Below are 23,587 nucleotides of genomic sequence, written 5' to 3'. Positions count from 1 at the left end.
ATATACTATATATCTGTACATATTGCATGTATAATACTGTGTAATATATGCAGTGTGTGTGCATGTATGTGTGTGTATATATATATATATATATATATATATACAGAGCAGTGTATTGATGTGACACAAGAAGGTATAATACTGTAGATGCAGTGTTTATAGAAATATGTGGTCAGTTATGCATTATAGTCACTGTGAGGTACATGAGGTAGTGGTAACTGTCTGAAGTAGTATACATGAGTGAGCAATGAGTAAAAACAGGGCATGGAGGGGGGGGGGGTAAATGATGAAAAGTGGAGGACCTCCTCTTACCTCTCCATTCCAGTCTGTATGGATCAATACAGAGCTGCTTGTGAACTTTTAATACTTGCTGTTAGGGGTTGAAGGACCTGTGATGATGTCATCACAGGTCCTGGCAGATGTACCTTTGAAACCTAGGAACTACACCATTTTTGGTGCAGTTCCTTTGCTAGATTCTGCAGGACCTGTGATGTTGAAGATGATGTCATCACAGGTCATGGCAGATGCACTGTTCTAACCTGGGAACTACACTTTACACTGTGCAGTTCCCTTACAGGACCTGTGATGACATCATCAAAGGTCCTTTAGCTTTAGAAAGGTAAACAGGAGTAATTAGGGGGCGGGGCCTCTCCTCCACTTCGGTGCCTGCCTGCAGCCTATCAGAGGAAAGGGAAGGGACACGCCTTTCCCTCCCCTGCACCTCCGCTGGCACAGACAGTTTACAATGGAGATGAGCGCAATGGAAGCGCTCATCTCCCTGTGCCCGGCGGCGGCTGCTCACTTGGGGGGGGGGGGGGGGGCCTTTTAGTTGGGGGGGCACATGGGGGGGCACAGCATGATGTAGGGGGGGCCGTGGCTGGCACTTCACCTGCGCCCCCCTCCTGTCCGCAAATGGTAGCGCCCAGGGCACCCGCTCCTTCGGCCCCTGCCTTGTACCGGCCCTGGGGGAGAGTTCCAAAAACCCTCCCAATCTTGCACATTTCTGAGATTCATAGGAGAAGAAATCTTCTCACTGCTTTCAATTGACTGGCAGACTGGAGAATTAAGTGCAAGTATTCACCGCCCATCTCTATTCATTTAGTAAAAAATAGACATTTATGGCAATGTACGTAAGATAAAAATCCCTATGAAAATTCTGATAACCTTGTAGAATTTGTATTTTACATCTATTTTTCCAATAAACCAGGAAGGATCAGGATGACGGCATAAACAGTACAAAGGACAACATATAACTACCACAATGTATAGAGTCAGATGAACCAACAAGGGCAATGAAAAATACAGTAGCAAATGTTTTCTAATGGAACATGCTATAAAAAAACGAAAACGTAAAAGAAGTGTGACAGGAGTGCAATTATTAAATGACATCTTTTAGAGTTACAGAAAAACTGTATTTTTTTTTTTCAACAAGTTAATTATGCACCCAAAAAATGCATAAGAATATTATCGCAGGGGGAGGGGGGGACTTTAATGTTTTTCAGTGTAATTTGCTCTTTTTTTGTGTATTACGCTAACCTTTCATTTATGATTATTCTTGCAGTAAGAAATGGAGACAGCCCTGCTGGTTCGCCTTGTTTTGTGAGACCCCTGAGCCCCGTTCTTGCTCTCCATTGTTTCATTTGATAAAGTTTGTATTTGCAGATCGATACTGAAGAAATGGTGCTTTTTACTCTCACTTTGTTAGCTAGCTTGATGGCAAGCTCTGCGGAAAAGTGTGTTCCCAATAAAGCAGGTAAGTGGCCAAATGCCCTTAAGGTCCAAGTTACGCGTGGCAGCTTGGTGCATCGTTTCATGCAATTTATTTTCATTCTCATTTTTTATGGTAAAACATCCTACTGTAATTTGTAAAACAATATCATTCGTTTTATTCAGTTTCGTTAGAATTCATTTGCAGCACTTCAAACGTGCAATTTTTGTGGCATATTTCAAAACTCCTATACAGATGACTATTGGAAAAGCACCATAAAATGGAATCCCTAGAGCGTGCTGCATTTTGGGGGGAAAAAAGCACATAAAAATGGTAAAATTGTATATACGCAATTAAAAGAAGCCAGGAAAAAAAAGCTTTCTGCAGTGCATTTCATTATGCGACACCTTAGTACCATCATAAAAATGCTTTAAAAATGCAGCACAATATGTGCGAAACCATCCCTAAGGGCTCATGCACACAAACGTATTTTCTTTCCGTGTCTGTTCCGTTTTTTTGCAGACCGTATGCGGAACCATTCATTTCAATGGGTCCGCCAAAAAAACGGAAGTTACTCCGTGTGCATTCAGTTTCCATATGTTCGTATTTACATTCCGCAAAAAAATAGAACATGTCCTATTATTGTCTGCAAGGATAGGACTGTTCTGTTAGGGGCCGGCTGTTCCGTTCCGGAAAATATGGAATGCACACGGACGTCATCAGTATTTTTTGTGGACGGCAAAATACATATGGCCGTGTGCATGAGGCCTGAAACTTATTTGTTTCATATTCGGTCCTGGATTTGGCAAAAAAACAAAACAGGACTAAGAAAAAACAATAAAACATGAAAAACTTGTGTGTTTTAGAAATTTATGATTTTATTTTTATTAATTTTCATTAACATTTTTGGCTTTTTTTGCTTTACATGTAATAAACAACCAATTCCTTTGTGATAAAAATGTGATAAAATGAATCAGACTTCGAAAACTTTGCTATAAAACGACTCGCTGCCTATTCAGGATGTTCACGAAGCTCACGGTTTGTCTTCCAGATGTCATTATTGTTCATTGTTATCCCAAATCTATTGTGGCCAAAATCCCTGAGTGCCCGTACGGATGGGACATCAGCCAGCTGGCTCTTGGTGGGGTGTGTTATAATGGAATCATCGACTCCGGTTATTATCAATTCACCATTCCCGATCTATCCCCAAAGAACAAGTCCTACTGTGGAACGCAATCTGATGTGAGGGCTAACTTTCAGAATTCTTTATGATCTTACCCTACATATTACAATCTTGTAGTTTTTCTAAAGCAAATTAAAACACAATGGTAGCATATGATAAAGTTTTCGATGGATTTTTAGGTCCTTAAAGGAAGATGTAATATTTATGCTTATTTAATTTGTTACGTATCAGTACACTGTTTCAGGCGCCAGAAAAATCATTCTCAATTTTGTAGCAAATATTTACCATATTTTTCAGACTATAAGACGCACATAGAATATAGAAGAAAATAAGAAAAAAAATGGTTTTCATCATACCTCAGATAAGACCTCAATTCCTCCTCAGACCTCAGATCAATCCCCCAAGCTCCATTAGACAAAAAAGTAAATAAATTAACTTTCCTCTCTTGTTGGCACTCACTGCTCACTGGTCTTCTGCAGGCCGATGCTGCACTGCGACCTGACATCGTACAGTGTCAGGTCATATTGTGTGCCTATGTGCACTATGTCCTGATGCCATACGCAGTCAGGACACGTGAAGTGAGTCGCCTGGAAGAAGACCAGGGAGCGGTAAGTCAAGCCAGGACAGTGCTTCCCTCACCGCTCCCATGCCTCCTGCATGCCGATGACCGCTTCCGTAATGGAACTTGTCATTAGCATTCGCACCATAAGACACACTGCCGTTCCCCCACACACACTTTTGGGGGGAAAATAAGTGCGTCTAATAGTCCAAAAATACGGTATCTGCTAATTTATTTGACCACCAGATATATTTCTGTCCATAAGTTTCTGACATGTATAACCCCCAGCTTAGATATGAAAATGATGTCTCCTTGTAGCCACCACTAGTGGCGGTTCAGGATCTTACTGCATACAGTGTTATTATTGAGTTCAATGTAAAAACAATCTGCAGTAAGATCCTGTGCTCCCCCTAGTGGTGACTGCAGATCTCAATGGTAACACAGTATGCAGTAAGACCCTGAGCTCCCCCTAGAGGTGACTCCTGGTAATAGTACAGTGGCATGCAAGAGTTTGAGTATCCCTGGTCAAAATTCCTGTTACTGTCAAAGGTAAGCAAGTAGAAGATGAAATGATCTCCAAGAGATATAAAGTTACAGAAGACACATCCCCTTTGTATTTTAACCTCTTAAGGATCTTGGAATTTTTTACCTTAAGGACCAGGCAATTTTTTTGAAATTTGACATGTGTCACTTTATGTGGTAAAATCTATGGAATGCTTTTACTTATCTAAGCCACTCTGAGATTGTTTTCTCATGATACATTGTACTTCATTATAGTGGAAAATTTAAGTCAATATATTTGTTTAATAAAAAATCCCAAATTTACAGAATTTTTTTTTTTAAATCGCAATTTTCAAAAGACAGACAGTGATACATCATAAAAGAGTTATAACTTTACATTTCCCATATGTTCACTTTCATGTGTGCATCATTTTGTAAATGTAATTTTATTTTTTAGGATCTTATAAGGCTTAGAATTTTAGAAGCAAATCTTTACAAAGATTCCCAAAGCCCAAGGGCCAGTTAAGTTATGAAGTCACTTTGTGGGGCTTACATAGTGGAAATCACCCATAAATGACCCCATTTTAGAAATGTCTTATCTTATGTAGGTGCATATTTTTGTGGCATGAGGTGACGGTTTGATTAGTACTATTTTGGGGTACATACAACTTTTTGATCGTTTGGCATTACACTTTTTGTGTTTTTTTTTACAGTGTTCATCTGTCAGGGTAGATCATGTGTTATTTTTATAGAGCAGGTTGTTACGGATGCGACAATACCTAATTTGTCTATTTATTCATATTTATTTAGGTTTTACACAATAAAAGAATTTTTGAAAGAAAAACAATAATGTTTTTGCGTCTCCATTTTTTAAAAATTTTGTCCGATTGCGGATAGGGTCTTATTTTTTGTGGGATGAGATGACCGTTTGATTGATACCATTTTGGGGTACATATGACTTTTTGTTCGTTCGGTATTACACTTTTTGTGATGTAAGGTGATTTAAAAAAATGGCTTTTTTGGCACAGTTTTTATTTTTTATTTTTTTACAGCGTTCACCAGACGGATTGGAGGACAGCAGGTTGTTTTTACTTAAAAAATTTTTTTTTTTATTGTTAAAAACACTTTTATTTCATTTTTTTTAATTTTTGTTCCACTATGGGACTTCAACATTTCAGGGTCTGATCCCTGTTTCAATGCAGCACAATACATCTGTATTACACTGCATTGACAATCAGTGTATTACAGTGTATGAGACCCATCCTTCCGTAGCCGCCAGGCCCCGAGGCCTTTGAAAGGTTGCCATGACAACCATCGGGTCCCCATCTAAGCAGCGTCATTGTCAGCGCCATTATAGAACCTTTAGCAGATAAGGGGACTGTGAGGGCCATGGTAACACCTTCAGCAAATTATGGGACCGTGAGGGCCATGGTAAAACCTTCAGCAGATCAGGGGACTGTGAGGGCCATGGTAAAACCTTCAGCAGATCAGGGGACTGTGAGGGCCATGGTAAAACCTTCAGCAGGTCAGGGGACTGTGAGGGCCATGGTAAAACCTTCAGCAGATCAGGGACTGTGAGGGCCATGGTAAAACCTTCAGCAGATCAGGGGACTGTGAGGGCCATGGTAAAACCTTCAGCAGATCAGGGACTGTGAGGGCCATGGTAAAACCTTCAGCAGACCAGGGGACTGTGAGGGCCATGGTAAAACCTTCAGCAGATCAGGGACTGTGAGGGCCATGGTAAAACCTTCAGCAGATCAGGGGACTGTGAAGGCCATGGTAAAACCTTCAGCAGATCAGGGACTGTGAGGGCCATGGTAAAACCTTCAGCAGATCAGGGACTGTGAGGGCCATGGTAAAACCTTCAGGTTGCGCCTTTTAAGGTTGTCTGTTGTGGATTTTGAGGTGTGTTTAGGATCATTATCTATTTGTGGAAGCCATCCTTTTTTCAACTTCAGCTTTTATTTTTACAGTTGCTGTTATGTTTGTTTCCAGAATTTGCTGGAATTTCATTGAATCCCTTCTTCCCTCTACCCGTGAAATGTTCCCTGTGCTATTGGCTGCAACACAACCCTAAAGCAGGATTGATCCACTCCTATACTTGGTTGGAGAAGTGTTCATCTCATGCAATTCTGTGCCCTTTTTTCTTCAAGCATACCTTTGATCATTGAGGCCAAAGAGTTCTATTCTAACCTCTTTGGTCCACAGGACTTGTTTCCAAAATGTATCAGGCTTGTTTAGATGTTCTTTTGCAAACTTCTGACGCTGCATTTTGTGGTGAGGACGTAGGTGAGGTTTTCTTCTGATGACTCTTCCATGAAGGCCATATTTGTACAGATGTCGCTGAACAGTAGAACAATGTACCACAACTCCAGAGTCTTCCTGAAGGTCTTTTGCAGTCAAGCGGGGGTTCTGATTTTCCTTTCTAGCAATCCTACGAGCAGCTGTCTCTGAAATTTTTCTTGATCTTCCAGACCTTCTCTTGGCCTCAACTGTTCTAATTAGCTGCCATTTCTTAATTATATTTTGAACTGAGGAAATGACAACCTTAAGACACTTTGCTATCTTCTTATAGCCTTCTCCTGCTTTGTGAGCCTCAACCCTTTTAATTTTCAGAGTGTTAGACAGCTGCTTAGAGGAACCCTTGGATGCTGTTTTTTGGGACTAGATTGGAGAAGTCTGGGTATTTATAAAGCTTTGCATCATTATAAATTAGCATCACCTGACCTGACCAATCCTAACGATGATTGTGAACAAGCCTTAACCCTAACAGGCTATTTAAGGTCTGAGATATCGTTCAAAGATATCTGTGAGCTCAAATCTCCTTGGGTTCTCATACTTTTGCATGGTACACCTTTCTTTTTTTCACTCTAAAATTGTACAAAACCAAAATAATACACTGATATTCCTTAAAATGTTGAAAAGTGTGTTTCAACTTTAATGTTATGCCTTTTGGAGATCATTTCATCTTCAACTTGCTTAACTGTTCACAGTAACAGTAATTTTGACCAGGGGTGCCCAAACTATTGCATGACACTATATATATAAGCTTCTGAGCTCCCCCTAGTGGTGACTGCAGACCTTTATTTAGAACAGGAGCTGTGTATCAAGAGTTGCATGAAATGAATTTCCATGGTGGAGCCGCTGACCATGTAGAAAGTCTTCCTAGAACTCTACAAGTAGGGTTAGGCTTAATAATATCTCCCATGGTTTTCGGGCTCATATGTATGTGAAGATCAGTTGTCCACATATGTTTAGCTATATAATACCATTTTCTTACTAAGAAAAAAATATAAATAAATAAATAAGTAATTTAAATATACTGTATATAAAGAATAATTGAAAAAAAATAAGAATTCTCCACAATCCCAAGATAGATCTTTCAGTTGTTTCTGTCATCGGCGATTCTAGGTTTATGTTCTTGTATCTGGAGATAGTCCTATATACAATATAGAAGGACCAGTAACTGACTTTGGATTTCTTTTTCAGTTCAAGAACCCAATCTACCATTTTTATAACTCAATAGTCTCCAACGACAGCAGCATGATCATCAAAAGCCAGCCGGTGAATTACACTTTTACCTGCACTTATCAGTCCAATTATCTGGTTAGCCATGCTGCCTTTGACCAAAGGTAAGTTTGCTCCTCAGTCCCCGACGCATTTCAAGTATCGATTCCCCCAGGATCATTCCACACATGTATGTTTCAGTCTTACATATTTTTTTCCTTCTTCTAGAGTAGCCACAGTCCATGTGAAGAATGGGAGTTCGGGATCATTTGAAAGCACACTGTCTCTCAATTTCTACTCTGTGAGTCTTTCAAACGCCCCCCTCCTCACCACCAACCACCTTCCTGTTCTTCTTATGCCATATGCTTAGCGTCACGGTTTTTAAAAGGGTTCTTTGGTTTGCAAAACCATTTTCCATTATCCTGTTAAGACAATTTAGGGTCCATAGTTTGAGACATCCATTAATCAGCTACAGCAGAACAGCTACAAAGAGAGTCTATCACAATGGAGGACTCAACAGCCTATTGATTTCATTGGGCAGCATGTAATGCATCATTTCTCCTGTGGGGGAGCTGTTAGTGAATTCAACACTTGCTGTTGAGTTTCTCACTGTTCATAACACATCACTGGGGGGTCTTAATAGTAGAACAACCTGCGATTAGCTGATTTTGCATAAACTCTTTTAAGTCCTCAACGGTAAACCCCTTTAAAAAAAAAAGCTAACCTATTAAGTCTAGTCTTAAGTGAATTCTAAAGACATGAAATGCTCCAGAAGATTCAAATATTTCCATCACATCCATCACTAAATGGATAATTGGGTTAATGTACAGCTTGGTTCTAGAGGTTCTTCCTCCTCCTGGAGACCTCTTGGGTGGTCTTTGTATAAAACACATTGAGGGAGATTCACTAAGAAATGTATCATAAAGCTGGTACAAATTGTGACAAAAATGGATCACATGGCGTGAGACAAATTTATTATGTGACACTTTTACACCCACCTCAATAGTTTTAAAAGGTGTCTGGGAAATGGGGAGAAGGAAGAATAAAAAGGTGAAATGTAAGAAGAGACAAAAAATGCTGTAGCCAGTCTATGTTCTCTGACCACGAGGAGGTGCACAGAGGAGAAATTTAGAGAAAGAGAGAAAATCCCAACCAAATGTAAGCAAGAAGGAAGTACGGCGCCAGGATCCGACTACACATCGTAACTTTGTAGTCTGTAACCATAGAGACATTTAGGTCTTCATCGATGCTGTATATACAAAAATTAAGACATTCAAGACACGGCAATTACAGTATTTTCACTTTTTTCACATCTGCATTTCAAAAGTCATAACTTTTTAATTGACATAATAATTTGCTATTTTGTCACACATTCAAAGACCAACAACTTTGTTATTTTTCTGTTGATGTTTGAGGGTTTGATTTTTGAGGGATAAGTCATATTTTTTTTAATTAATTTTTTTTATTATTTTTCATTTATTTTTATTTTTTTTACCTTTTTCTAACGTGAACCTGCTATCTCCAGCTCCCTCTTATAATACACTGCAATACTTCTGTATTACAGTGTATTATGTAAGTTACAGCAAAACTGACAGGATTTTAATAGGTATCCATACATGGAAGTTTTGGAGGCCATTGTTGGTCCATTTGCTCCCATGCCCTCATGGGGGAGGGAGACGATTTCTAACCACTTGGATGCTCCAGGCAGCATTCAGCATGGAAGCTAAAAGGTTACTGAAGGACTAAAGAGACTGAGAGCAAGGTGCCAGCTGAGTAACACATCCAGTACCCACGGGTGATCGCTCTGGCCCATCACGGCAGCTCAAGCTAAATGGCTGCTTGCCTCAGTGGACTATAGTAGCCTTATTTTTTGTTATGCAATGGAGCAGTAAAACCAGTTGCAAAAGTATACACACCCTTTAACACTATTAAGAAACATTCTCTCATCTTAAACATGTGTGCCTCTAATATGCTGCATTCCATTACAGGGCAATACATTCCTCAGACTTTCCTTACAGGTTACAATCCACATTGATCTCTTCTTGTCTTTCTGTTGTTGCTTCTTGCTGTTTCATTTTTATTTTCTGGAAAGAACGGCAAGTTTTCCACCCTAAAAGAAGCTCCATTTGTGGTGGAAACATCAGACATCGGATCAGATGTATTTGCTGGGGTTGAGGCCAAAGGAATTAGCAACAGGTACAAAAAAGATCAAAATTGATGACTCTGCTTAAACTCAACATGTAGAACAAGGTGACAACAATGCCAGGATGGGGCAGGGAAAGCTCGACATGACAGGTCAGTGCATTGAGGGCAAGGACAGTTAAAGAGGACAACTGTCCAAGCTCCCTGTATTCTAGACACACTCAAATACAGGAATATTTAGAAGTGGTATTATAAGAATAGAATTTTATTTGGGAACCATATGGCAGAAATACATGTAATATTAAAAAGAGTATTGTTTGGAAGTTGCATATTATTTGGGCATCATATAGTATTATGATGTGGGATGTATATGGAAGCATAACCCTGGTGCTATATATTGGTATGGTATTATTATATTGTCAATGACACCCATTTTCTATAAAGCTAGTCCTATTAGTGAGGAGCAGTACTTTACTAAATAACCTTTCTATCTATGTTATTCAGGTTTAAGGTTGTTTTAAACTATTGCTGGGCCACCCCATCTCCTGACTATGCGTATCACATTCAGTGGCAGCTGATAAGTAAGAGGTAAGGTTTCAATATCTGCAAATTATAATGTACACAATCAGCCTACACACAAGACAATGAAGTAAAACAATCTAAATGTTTAACTTAATATATGATATGATTCTGTTTTTCAAACAGAAAAATTATCTTTGGCCAAATAGTGATTGTGTCAGTTAGGTAACATATTACATTATTAACATTATTATACGTTCAAACTCTAACTACTATAATACTGCTCCTATGTACAAGAATATAACTACTATAATACTGCTCCTATGTACACGAATATAACTACTATAATACTGCTCCTATGTACACGAATATAACTACTATAATACTGCTCCTATGTACACGAATATAACTACTATAATACTGCTCCTATGTACAAGAATATAACTACTATAATACCGCTCCTATGTACAAGAATATAACTACTATAATACTGCTCCTATGTACAAGAATATAACTACTATAATACTGCATCCTATGTACAAGAATATAACTACTATAATACTGCTCCTATGTACAAGAATATAACTACTATAATACTGCTCCTATGTACAGGAATATAACTACTATAATACTGCTCCTATGTACAAGAATATAACTACTATAATACTGCCTCCTATGTACAAGAATATATCTACTATAATACTGCTCCTATGTACAAGAATATAACTACTATAATACTGCTCCTATATACAAGAATATAACTACTATAATACTGCTCCTATGTACAAGAATATAACTACTATAATACTGCTCCTATGTACAGGAATATAACTACTATAATACTGCTCCTATGTACAAGAATATAACTACTATAATACTGCCCACTAGGTTAAATAATATAACTACTATAATACTGCCTCCTATGTACAAGAATATAACTACTATAATACTGCTCCTATGTATAAGAATATAACTACTATAATACTGCTCCTATGTACAGGAATATAACTGCTATAATACTGCCTCCTATGTACAAGAATATAACTACTATAACACTGCCTCCTATGTACAAGAATATAACTACTATAATACTGCTCCTATGTACAAGAATATAACTACTATAATACTGCTCCTATGTACAAGAATATAACTGCTATAATACTGCCTCCTATATACAAGAATATAACTGCCATAATACTGCCTCCTATGTACAAGAATATAACTACTATAATACTGCTCCTATGTACAAGAATATAACTACTATAATACTGCCTCCTATGTACAAGAATATCACTACTATAATACTGCTCCTATGTACAAGAATATAACTACTATAATACTGCTCCTATGTACAAGAATATAACTACTATAATACTGCTCCTATGTACAAGAATATAACTACTATAATACTGCTCCTATGTACAAGAATATAACTACTATCATACTGCTCCTATGTATAAGAATATAACTACTATAATACTGCCCCTTATGTACAAGAATATAACTACTATAATACTGCTCCTATGTGCAAGAATATAACTACTATAATACTGCCCCTATGTACAAGAATATAACTACTATAATACTGCTCCTATGTACAAGAATATAACTACTATAATACTGCCTCCTATGTACAAGAATATAACTACTATAATACTGCTCCTATGTACAAGAATATAACTACTATAATACTGCTCCTATGTACAAGAATATAACTACTATAATACTGCTCCTATGTACAAGAATATAACTACTATAATACTGCTCCTATGTACAAGAATATAACTACTATAATACTGCTCCTATGTACAAGAATATAACTACTATAATACTGCTCCTATGTATAAGAATATAACTACTATAATACTGCTCCTATGTACAAGAATATAACTACTATAATACTGCCCCTATGTACAAGAATATAACTACTATAATACTGCTCCTATGTACAAGAATATAACTACTATAATACTGCTCCTATGTACAAGAATATAACTACTATAATACTGCCCACTAGGTAAAATAATATAACTACTATAATACTGCTCCTATGTACAAGAATATAACTACTATAATACTGCTCCTATGTACAAGAATATAACTACTATCATACTGCTCCTATGTACAGGAATATAACTACTATAATACTGCTCCTATGTACAAGAATATAACTACTATAATACTGCTTCCAATGGTGAAGATTAGAATTACCATGAGCTATGATAGAACTTGTTCTAGTGTTTGGGGAAGGTCCTTAGGTTTGGACAGTTTTCTCCTCTTTGATATGTTCCTTCCTGATTTCAGGACAGACGGGTTGGTCTTCATCTCTCCCTGTACTTACTCTCCGCAGTTGTCCATCAGATGACACTATTATAGTGCATGAGAACGGGAAGAACAGCCGTGCAACTTTCCAGTTTAGTGCTTTCCGCTTCCAGAACGTCCCCAAATTATCCAAAGTCTGGCTGCACTGTGAGACGTACCTGTGTGACAGCGAGAAGTTCTCCTGCCCTGTGGTAAGTGGTGGTAATGTACAGTACAGACCAAAAGTTTGGACACACCTTCTCATTCAAAGAGTTTTCTTTATTTTCATGACTATGAAGGCATCAAAACTATGAATTAACACATGTGGAATTATATACATAACAAACAAGTGTGAAACAACTGAAAATATGTCATATTCTAGGTTCTTCAAAGTAGCCACCTTTTGCTTTGATTACTGCTTTGCACACTCTTGGCATTCTCTTGATGAGCTTCAAGAGGTAGTCCCCTGAAATGGTTTTCACTTCACAGGTGTGCCCTGTCAGGTTTAATAAGTGGGATTTCTTGCCTTATAAATGGGGTTGGGATCATCAGTTGCGTTGAGGAGAAGTCAGGTGGACACACAGCTGATAGTCCTACTGAATAGACTGTTAGAATTTGTATTATGGCAAGAAAAAAGCAGCTAAGGGCTCTTTCACACTTGCGTTCTTTTCTTCTGGCATAGAGTTCCGTCGTCGGGGCTCTATGCCGGAAGAATCCTGATCAGTTTTATCCTAATGCATTCTGAATGGAGAGAAATCCGTTCAGGATGCATCAGGATGTCTTCAGTTCCGGACCGGAACGTTTTTTGGCCGGAGAAAATACTGCAGCATGCTGCGCTTTTTGCTCCGGCCAAAAATCCTGAACACTTGCCGCAAGGCCGGATCCGGAATTAATGCCCATTGATGGCATTAATCCGGATCCGGCCTTAAGCTAAACGTTGTTTCGGCGCATTGCCGGATCCGACGTTTAGCTTTTTCTGAATGGTTACCATGGCTGCCAGGATGCTAAAGTCCTGTTTGCCATGGTAAAGTGTAGTGGGGAGCTGGGAGCAGAATACTTACCGTCCGTGCGGCTCCCCGGGTGCTCAAGAGTGACGTCAGGGCGCCCCACGCGCATGGATGACGTGATCACATGGACACGTCATCCATGCGCATGGGGCGCTCTGACGTCATTCTGGAGCGCCCCGGGAGCCGCACGGACTGTAAGTATACCGCTCCCCCGCTCCCCACTACTACTATGGCAACCAGGACTTTAATAGCGTCCTGGGTGCCATAGTAACACTGAACGCATTTGGAAGACGGATCCGTCTCCAAATGCTTTCAGTTCACTTGCGTTTTTCCGGATCCGGCGTGTAATTCCGACCAAATGGAGTACACGCCGTATCCGGACAACGCAAGGTGTGAAAGAGCCCTAAGTAAAGAAAAACGAGTGGCCATCATTACTTTAAGAAATGAAGGGTCAGTCAGTCAGGCGAAAAATTGGAAAACTTGAAGTAAGGGCTATTTGACCATGAAGGAGAGTGATGGGGTGCTGTGCCAGATGACCTGGCCTCCACAGTCACCGGACCTGAAACCAATCGAGATGTTTTGGGGTGAGCTGGACCCGCAGAGTGAAGGCAAAAGGGCCAACAAGTGCTAAGCATCTCTGGGAACTCCTTCAAGACTGTTGAAGACCATTTCAGGGGGACCTACTCTTGAAGCTCATCAAGAGAATGCCAAGAGTGTGCAAAGCAGTAAGCAAACAAAAGGTGGCTACTTTGAAGAACCTAGAATATGACATATTTTCAGTTGTTTCACAACTTGTTTGTTATGTATATAATTCCACATGTGTTTAATTCATAGTTTTGATGCCTTCATAGTCATGAAAATAAAGAAAACTCTTTGAATGAGAAGGTGTGTCCAAACTTTTGGTCTGTACTGTAGGTTATGTATATCGTCCGCTCGTGGCCTCATATTACCCAGAAGGCCCCGGGGCGGTGAACGGCAGATCTTGCTTGGAAATTTGTAGAATGGAAACCTATGAACTCTCACAGCCTTTTTCTACATGTTTCTCACCCATAAATTAAGGTTACGAGTCACATGACTGCGACTTTTATAACGCCAGAGTTGAAGAAAAATAGAACACAAGGGGGCGGGGCCTGACATTTCCTAGCATAAGTGTCCTAGATGATCCCATACTGTATTGTATCTATTGGAAACCTTTATGCATAGAAGAATAAATAGAAACACTGAACAGAATGACGATTACTCATTTGTTACTTAATATCTCAGAATGTAACATGAAATTATATTTTTAAGGTGTGGTATAAAAAAATGAAGAGGGAAACCATCAGCAAGTAGAATAGTTTATTAGTGATATATATATATATATATTTTTTTCTCCTTTCACTTTCTGGACAGCCTTGCTGATGACATCCAAACAATTTACCATCATTATGATATCAGCCCCCTAATACCTATGCTGTGGGATCAGCTGGGCTCCAGGTGGTATTTAGGGGGTATCAAGGTTGTGATTTACCTGTAAGACCTGTTATACGCTCAAAGTAGAATAAAGACATGGAATAATAATATCAGATCTGTCAACAGCAAACTTGTCGATGGTTTCCATGTAGCTAAACAATTAAAGTATTGAAAACTTAATGACCCTGTTTCAGTCGTACATAATCATTGATTCGCTAATCCTTTCTCCTGTACTGCAGACATGTGGAAAACGGAAACAGCAGAAGGACAGACGGGAGGCGTCTTAGTGGGCGGAGTTTGTACTGCAGGGTAGGTATTCTTATTGTAGAAAAGACGCAGGGGAGCTATCCTTGAGACTTGTCCGCCGTCCTTCTTATAATCCCTTCCTTCCTTGCTTTCCACTCAGGCTTGATTTGTGGTGGTTTTCCAAATATCACAGCCAAACTGCAATGAAACTGCATAGGGACACTATAGGGCGGTATTCACTGACTGCAGTCTGTAGTATAGAGCCGCTGAGACTCTGTACAGACACCAGCCTCCTGTTCATGGCTGTGCTGTGTGCACGGGGGCTAAGGGTTCATGCACGCTGCCCGTTGCCGCCGTGCCCGTATTGCAGGCCCACAGCGGGTCCGCAATATGGGGCGCTGGCTGTTTTGTGCACCGCATCATGGATGCGGATCTATTCACCTGAATGGGTCTTCAATCTGGAGGTGCATTGCGGACCGTGGACTCCATTCAAGTGATTACGTCCTATGTCTGCATACGGCGGCGATACGGTTGGTGCCCGTGCATTGCAGACCCAGCGCCGCGCGATGTTCGTGTGCATGAACCCTAAGGTAGTGCTCACACACTAGTTCTAATGCTCATGCAATTGTGTGCTGGCCATACCTGCTCTGCACAGAAATCCTCTCCACTCGGCTCAATGCACCTATATCTCAAGCAGTGCAGCCTGGACTAGATCTTTTTCTTGGAGCTATATACCGCCATATGTATAGAGCCCTAGGGATACACGTGTTGCAGTCATATTGCGTTTTCTGCTGTGATTTGTGCAAAACCGTGATATAATTCCAGCAAAAGTTGCTTTTTGTTGAGAAGGCGGGAACAGCTCAAAACCCACAGGAGAATGAGCTGTATCCCATAGAGCTTACAATCTAAACTGAAGAGCAGCAATGTTTTCTTCTCCAAACATCATACTTTCCGCTCTTGCCTTAGGTTCTGCATCCTTCATCTCTCCTGGCCTTGCAGTAATTTCTGCAGTGAACCCCAATATTCCCTTACCCCGTGAGCCCAGGAAGCTGAGATATAAGAGCTGTTTGCAGGGTCCTCCTCACATGTAGAGCTGATGTAGCCGATGTCTATGACGCAGCAATAGTTGGTTCTCACTTCAGTAGGTGTCCAGAAAGCAGGGTGCCTGCCATAGGAGTGTCCAGAGGAGGTGCAGGGCCATGGCCAGGCGTCCAGACGGCCAATCTTCTAGTTCTCATCACTCAGAGCTAGGAGACGAAGCCCTGGAGCCCTGGAGAATGCTAGATTTTGTAGCCCCCCTCAGGCCCAGATCACCCAGGAACTCCCCCAAATGAGAGAGATGCCAGATTATGTCTGCAGGAGTAGGCTGTCTGGTCTGGGATCGGTATTCTTTTTTTGAAAGGGTTTTGGTCGAGGTGATGGGGGGTATTGTAAGGCTCTCTCATCGGGTTCTCTAAATTTTCAGGGCGTCTGGGGTCCATTTTTATTCTTTTTATTTAGGGGGTCTGGTCTGGGGATCTCTGTGTCTGTCTGAACTGGGGTTCTGTCATTTTTAGTGGGTCTTGTCTGAGTGTGTATTTTTCAAAGTGTCCAGTCTTGGGGTCTATATTTTCGGTGGTCTGGTCTACAGTTTGTATTTTTTAGGCTGTCATATCTGGATTCTGTCATTTGTAGGCTGTCTGATATAGGCTTTCTAATTTCAGGGGGTCTGTAGTTATTTAGTTTTTTTTTTTTTTTTGGAGGGGGTCAGATCTGTGATCCGTATTTTCTAGGGGCCTATGGGCCATATTTATTTTAGAAGGTCTTTTAAAAGGGTATAGTATCTGTTCTATATTAGTTTCGAGGGTCTGAGAAATCTGAAATTCTTTACTGGGCCTAGTGTTTGGACTGTGGCAAGTTTGCACCCCCAAAATGTGCCCCCCTATTTATAGCCAACATTTGTACGTTTGCCGTCCTCTTATGTAGCAAAGCTCTGCGATCAATGTGTCGTCAGGTCCACCTTCTGTACCCCCCATAGTTGTGTCACTGCAGAATAGAGAGGCAGATGACCCCTGAGGAAACCTGTGCCGTATTGCGCCTCATCCAGCTTTCCAGGAGCAGATCAGAAGGGACCGGTCATCTTATCCACTCTTATATGGACAGCCCTCAGATGTCTCTTCTCTTCCTCCTCAGCAGTCGTCCACCATCTGCTCCTGACAATTGGGATCTGCAAGATGCTGACCTAAACTGGCCAACCTCAGAGTGACGCCCCCGGACACGACGCCCCCTCCGGGCCACCCTCAGGAATATAGTGGTCTCCTATCAACCTCAGAGTGACGCCCCCGGACACGACGCCCCCTCTGGTCACCCTCAGGAATATAGTGGTCTCCTATCAACCTCAGAGTGACGCCCCCGGACACGACGCCGCGCTCGGTCACCCTCAGGGAATATAGTGGTCTCCTATCAACCTCAGAGTGACGCCCCGACAACGACGCCCCCTCCGGTCTCCCCTCAGGAATATAGTGGTCTCCTATCAACCTCAGAGTGACGCCCCCGGAACACGACGCCCCCCTCCGGTCACCCTCAGGAATATAGTGGTCTCCTATCAATCTCAGAGCAGCGGCCGCTGCACCAAGCCTGAAGATGGAAGACAATCTAGACAACGTACTTAAAGGGAGATTCCAGCCTTATTTGCGTACTTCACAATCAGTATCCTGAAAAGTTTTGCAACTTTCTAATTTACTTGGGGTTTGAATGTGTCACCATTTTCAAGATGTCTGCTTGATGTCAGTGAACTCGGACATTCCTCTTTACATCCAAAAAATAAAATCCTGTACAGTCCTCGTCCTAATAATGGCTGGGGGGCGTCATTACAACTTATCCAGCCGGACAATTGTTCTCGGAGCTGCCTGTGTGCTCGGCATAATTATAAAGTTTACCTCCACTGATACATTGTAACAAACTGAGAAATATTTCTGCTGCTGAGGACTGCGTAGACTGGATACAGGGTAACAAACCTACTGAGAACTATTAGCTCTGTAGGGGTTTGAGCTTCTGGGTGTGAACAATGTTTCCATCCATTAACAGCAAGCAGAGATTTTGAAAATGGTGAGGAACTGAAATGCAGTCAGTTAGGAAGTTGCAGAAAATTTCGCTGTCCAATGATTGAAGCCCCCTGAAGTGCGCCCCCTGCTGACTGACACGGGGCATTACTTGTAAATAGACTTTTTCCTCTTTGTAACGCTGATCTCTAGTGAGAAACACAAATATCCATAAAAGAGATTTCTTACTGGCGACCGGGTCCTGAGAATCCAGTGTTCAACCGGCCACAAAATCAGATTCCAAGAGACCCTCCAATGTGATCGCCCCCTGAACGTATGAGGGGCAGTCACTTAGACCATATGAGGGGCAGTCACTTAGACCATATGAGGGGCAGTCACTTAGACTATATGAGGGGCAGTCACTTAGACCATATGAGGGGCAGTCACTTAGACCATATGAGGGGCAGTCACTTAGACTATATGAGGGGCAGTCACTTAGACCATATGAGGGGCAGTCACTTAGACCATATGAGGGGCAGTCACTTAGACTATATGAGGGGCAGTCCACTTAGACCATATGAGGGGCAGTCACTTAGACCATATGAGGGGTAGTCACTTAGACTATATGAGGGGCAGTCACTTAGACCATATGAGGGGCAGTCACTTAGACCATATGAGGGGCAGTCACTTAGACCATATGAGGGGCAGTCACTTAGACTATATGAGGGGCAGTCACTTAGACCATATGAGGGGCAGTCACTTAGACCATATGAGGGGCAGTCACTTAGACTATATGAGGGGCAGTCACTAGACCATATGAGGGGCAGTCACTTAGACCATATGAGGGCAGTCACTTAGACATATGAGGGGCAGTCACTTAGACCATATGAGGGGCAGTCACTTAGACCATATGAGGGGCCGTCACTTAGACCAAATGAGGGGCAGTCACTTAGACTATATGAGGGGCAGTCACTTAGACCATATGAGGGGCAGTCACTTAGACCATATGAGGGGCAGTCACCTTAGACTATATGAGGGGCAGTCACTTAGACCATATGAGGGGCAGTCACTTAGACCATATGAGGGGCAGTCACTTAGACCATATGAGGGGCAGTCACTTAGGACTATATGAGGGGCAGTCACGTAAACCATATGAGGGGCAGTCACTTAGACCATATGAGGGGCAGTCACTTAGACTATATGAGGGGCAGTCACTTAGACCATATGAGGGCAGTCACTTAGACCATAAGAGGGGCAGTCACTTAGACTATATGAGGGCAGTCACTTAGACCATATGAGGGGCAGTCACTTAGACCATATGAGGGGCAGTCACTTAGACTATATGAGGGGCAGTCACTTAGACCATATGAGGGGCAGTCACTTAGACCATATGAGGGGCAGTCACTTAGACCATATGAGGGGCAGTCACTACATATGAGGGGCAGTCAGACCATATGAGGGGCAGTCACTTAGACCATATGAGGGGCAGTCACTTAGACCATATGAGGGGCAGTCACTTAGACCATGTGAGGGGCAGTCACTTAGACCATATGAGGGGCAGTCACTTAGACCATGTAAGGGGCAGTCACTTAGACTATTTGAGGGGCAGTCACTTAGACCATATGAGGGGCAGTCAGAACATATGAGGGGCAGTCACTTAGACCATATGAGGGGCAGTCACTTAGACTATATGAGGGGCAGTCACTTAGACCATATGAGGGGCAGTCACTTAGCCTATATGAGGGGCAGTCACTTAGACCATGGGAGGGGCAGTCACTTAGACTATATGAGGGGCAGTCACTTAGACTATATGAGGGGCAGTCACTTAGACCATATGAGGGGCAGTCACTTAGACTATTTGAGGGGCAGTCACTTAGACCATATGAGGGGCAGTCAGAACATATGAGGGGCAGTCACTTAAACCATTAGAGGGGCAGTCACTTAGACCATATGAGGGGCAGTCACTTAGACCATATGAGGGGCAGTCACTTAGACCATATGAGGGGCAGTCACTTAGACCATATGAGGGGCAGTCACTTAGACCATATGAGGGGCAGTCACTTAGACCATATGAGGGGCAGTCACTTAGACCATATGAGGGGCAGTCACTTAGACCATATAAGGGGCAGTCAGAACATATGAGGGGCAGTCACTTAGACCATATGAGGGGCAGTCACTTAGACCATATGAGGGGCAGTCAGACTATATGAGGGGCAGTCACTTAGACTATATGAGGGGCAGTCACTTAGACCATATGAGGGGCAGTCACTTAGACCATATGAGGGGCAGTCACTTAGACCATATGAGGGCAGTCACTTAGACCATATGAGGGGCAGTCACTTAGACCATATGAGGGCAGTCACTTAGACCATATGAGGGGCAGTCACTTAGACCATATGAGGGGCAGTCACTTAGACCATATGAGGGGCAGTCACTTAGACCATATGAGGGGCAGTCACTTAGACTATATGAGGGGCAATCACTTAGACTATATGAGGGGCACTCACTTAGACTATACGAGGGGCAGTCGCTTAGACCATATGAGGGGCAGTCACTTAGACCATATGAGGGGCAGTCACTTAGACCATATGAGGGGCAGTCACTTAGACCATATGAGGGGCAGTCACTTAGACCATATGAGGGGCAGTCACTTAGACCATATGAGGGGCAGTCACTTAGACCATGTGAGGGGCAGTCACTTAGACCATTTGAGGGCAGTCACTTAGACCATGTGAGGGGCAGTCACTTAGACCATATGAGGGCCAGTCACTTAGACCATATGAGGGGGCAGTCACTTAGACTATATGAGGGCAGTCACTTAGACTATATGAGGGGCAGTCACTTAGACCATATGAGGGGCAGTCACTTAGACCATATGAGGGCAGTCACTTAGACCATATAAGGGGCAGTCAGAACATATGAGGGGCAGTCACTTAGACTATATGAGGGGCAGTCACTTAGACCATATGAGGGGCAGTCACTTAGACCATATAAGGGGCAGTCACTTAGACCATATGAGGGGCAGTCACTTAGAACCGATGAGGGGCAGTCACTTAGACCATTGAGGGGCAGTCACTATACCATGTGAGGGGCAGTCACTTAGACCATATGGGGGGCAGTCCACTTAGACCATATGAGGGGCAGTCACTTAGACCATGTAAGGGGCAGTCACTTAGACGATGTGAGGGGCAGTCACTTAGACCATATGAGGGCAGTCACTTAGACCATATGAGGGCAGTCACTTAGACCATATGAGGGGCAGTCACTTAGACCATATGAGGGGCAGTCACTTAGACCATATGAGGGGCAGTCACTTAGACTATATGAGGGGCAGTCACTTAGACTATATGAGGGGCAGTCACTTAGACCATGTGAGGGGCAGTCACTTAGAACATATGAGGGGCAGTCACTTAGACCATGTGAGGGGCAGTCACTTAGACCATATGAGGGGCAGTCACTTAGACCATATGAGGGGCAGTCACTTAGACTATATGAGGGGCAGTCACTTAGACCATATGAGGGGCAGTCACTTAGACTATATGAGGGGCAGTCACTTAGACTATATGAGGGGCAGTCACTTAGACTATATGAGGGGCAGTCACTTAGACTATATGAGGGGCAGTCACTTAGACCATATGAGGGGCAGTCACTTAGACCATATGAGGGGCAGTCACTTAGACCATATGAGGGGCAGTCACTTAGACTATATGAGGGGCAGTCACTTAGAACATATGAGGGGCAGTCACTTAGACCATATGAGGGGCAGTCACTTAGACCATATGAGGGGCAGTCACTTAGACCATATGAGGGGCAGTCACTTAGACTATATGAGGGGCAGTCACTTAGACTATATGAGGGGCAGTCACTTAGACCATATGAGGGCAGTCACTTAGACCATATGAGGGCAGTCACTTAGACCATATAAGGGGCAGTCAGAACATATGAGGGGCAGTCACTTAGACTATATGAGGGGCAGTCACTTAGACCATATGAGGGGCAGTCACTTAGACCATATGAGGGGCAGTCACTTAGACCATATGAGGGGCAGTCACTTAGACCGTATGAGGGGCAGTCACTTAGACCATATGAGGGGCAGTCACTTATACCATGTAAGGGGCAGTCACTTAGACCATATGAGGGGCAGTCACTTAGACCATATGAGGGGCAGTGATAATTTAACACAACCAATTAAAGTCGGTCAAACTATAATGAAGTAATGGGCTAAACCCTTGGTCAATATGAGAAATCACAGTGAACGGGTAGCTTTATAATATTTAAAACATAACATTTAATGATGTACGTAGATAAAATAATGGGCCCTACTATGCTTGACAAAGATGAATAGTTGCCACTAGTAACACTTATCTCCTGAAAAAATGGGCGGAGATATGGAGGGGACCAATAAGGGATAGTAATAAAGTAGGGGGATAGGATGAAGGGTAGCCAGGTACCAAGGCAGAGAGACACAGTGCTGGGTCACTTTCCCTAGATCACCCTGTCTCTCTATATCCTCCTCCTATCTAACACAATATCCCTATTGCAACCCTTCCTTAAGATGGACTGCCCAGCTTTGCCCGATAGCCAGAAATGGTCCTTAGGTGGTTACCCTAGCACCAGGAGAGGGGGCAAAAAAGATGGCAAAGATGAATGTGATGAATCAAGAGCAAGCGAATCCACAACTGGTGTGAAATCGCCTACAGTACCAGACACGTTCATACACAAATAAGATATGTTATCCAAAATAATTAACACTTAATGAGGTGGTATAGTCCCGACGCGTTTCCTCAGTGTTACCTGATCGTCAGGGGACAGAATTATATCTAGAGAGCCCTTAGGCTGGGCTCAGTTATCCAACAAAATAGGGTCACAGGGGGCACACTGATAAATCAATCCCACAAAGCTTTTACAGTCTCCCTAGTGGTGGAGAACTGCACAGCAAATGAGGTATGAAGATGAACAATTGTGTGACCTCCAATCGGTCAGCCGTTGTAAAGTTAGAGACCGAGACACCCTCTATTTTGTAAGGCCTGTGGTGATTCCTGGTATTTAATCCTCTATCCGTGTGGACAAAGAGATCTCAGGTGCTCAATGTTTAATGCACACCAATGTCCAGGTATAGGTGTCCAGACCTGGAGAATAAACCAGGAGTAACCAGAGGTCAATAGTCTTAACCAAACCTAGTTATATTGTTTGGTAAGACTTCAATCAAACCTAGTAAACCGGTGATCATATATTCATAAATGCTTCTCTTAACTGAAAGTATCTATTCAATACACTTCCAATAAGAAAAGCATTCTGTCAGTTGATAGTATCAGTTTAACACACATTGTAACCGATCCCCCCACCAGTGATGTCACTAGCGGACGTTTAAGAGACGGTACAACATAACTTATCTCATGCTAGTAACAGTCTGGTATAAAAGCATAAGGTAATGAGCAGCTT

General features: G+C 42.2%; 1 protein-coding gene across 1 annotated transcript; it reads left to right on the top strand.

Moving 5' to 3' along the window:
- Positions 1-1,677: 1,677 nt before the first annotated feature.
- TECTB (tectorin beta) lies at positions 1,678-17,370 on the top strand. Its single transcript, XM_040436602.1, is given in 10 exon segments — positions 1,678-1,753; positions 2,760-2,950; positions 7,441-7,583; positions 7,687-7,759; positions 9,551-9,654; positions 10,105-10,188; positions 12,470-12,632; positions 15,119-15,143; positions 15,146-15,188; positions 17,298-17,370. Coding segments are annotated over 10 exon segments (975 nt in total).
- Positions 17,371-23,587: the final 6,217 nt, after the last annotated feature.

The sequence above is a fragment of the Bufo bufo genome, chromosome 6 (genome assembly GCF_905171765.1).
Source record: "Bufo bufo chromosome 6, aBufBuf1.1, whole genome shotgun sequence".
In the NCBI taxonomy this organism is placed as follows: Eukaryota; Metazoa; Chordata; class Amphibia; order Anura; family Bufonidae; genus Bufo; species Bufo bufo.
Note: the sequence above shows the minus strand (reverse complement) of the source record. Positions and strands in the feature narration are given on the sequence as shown.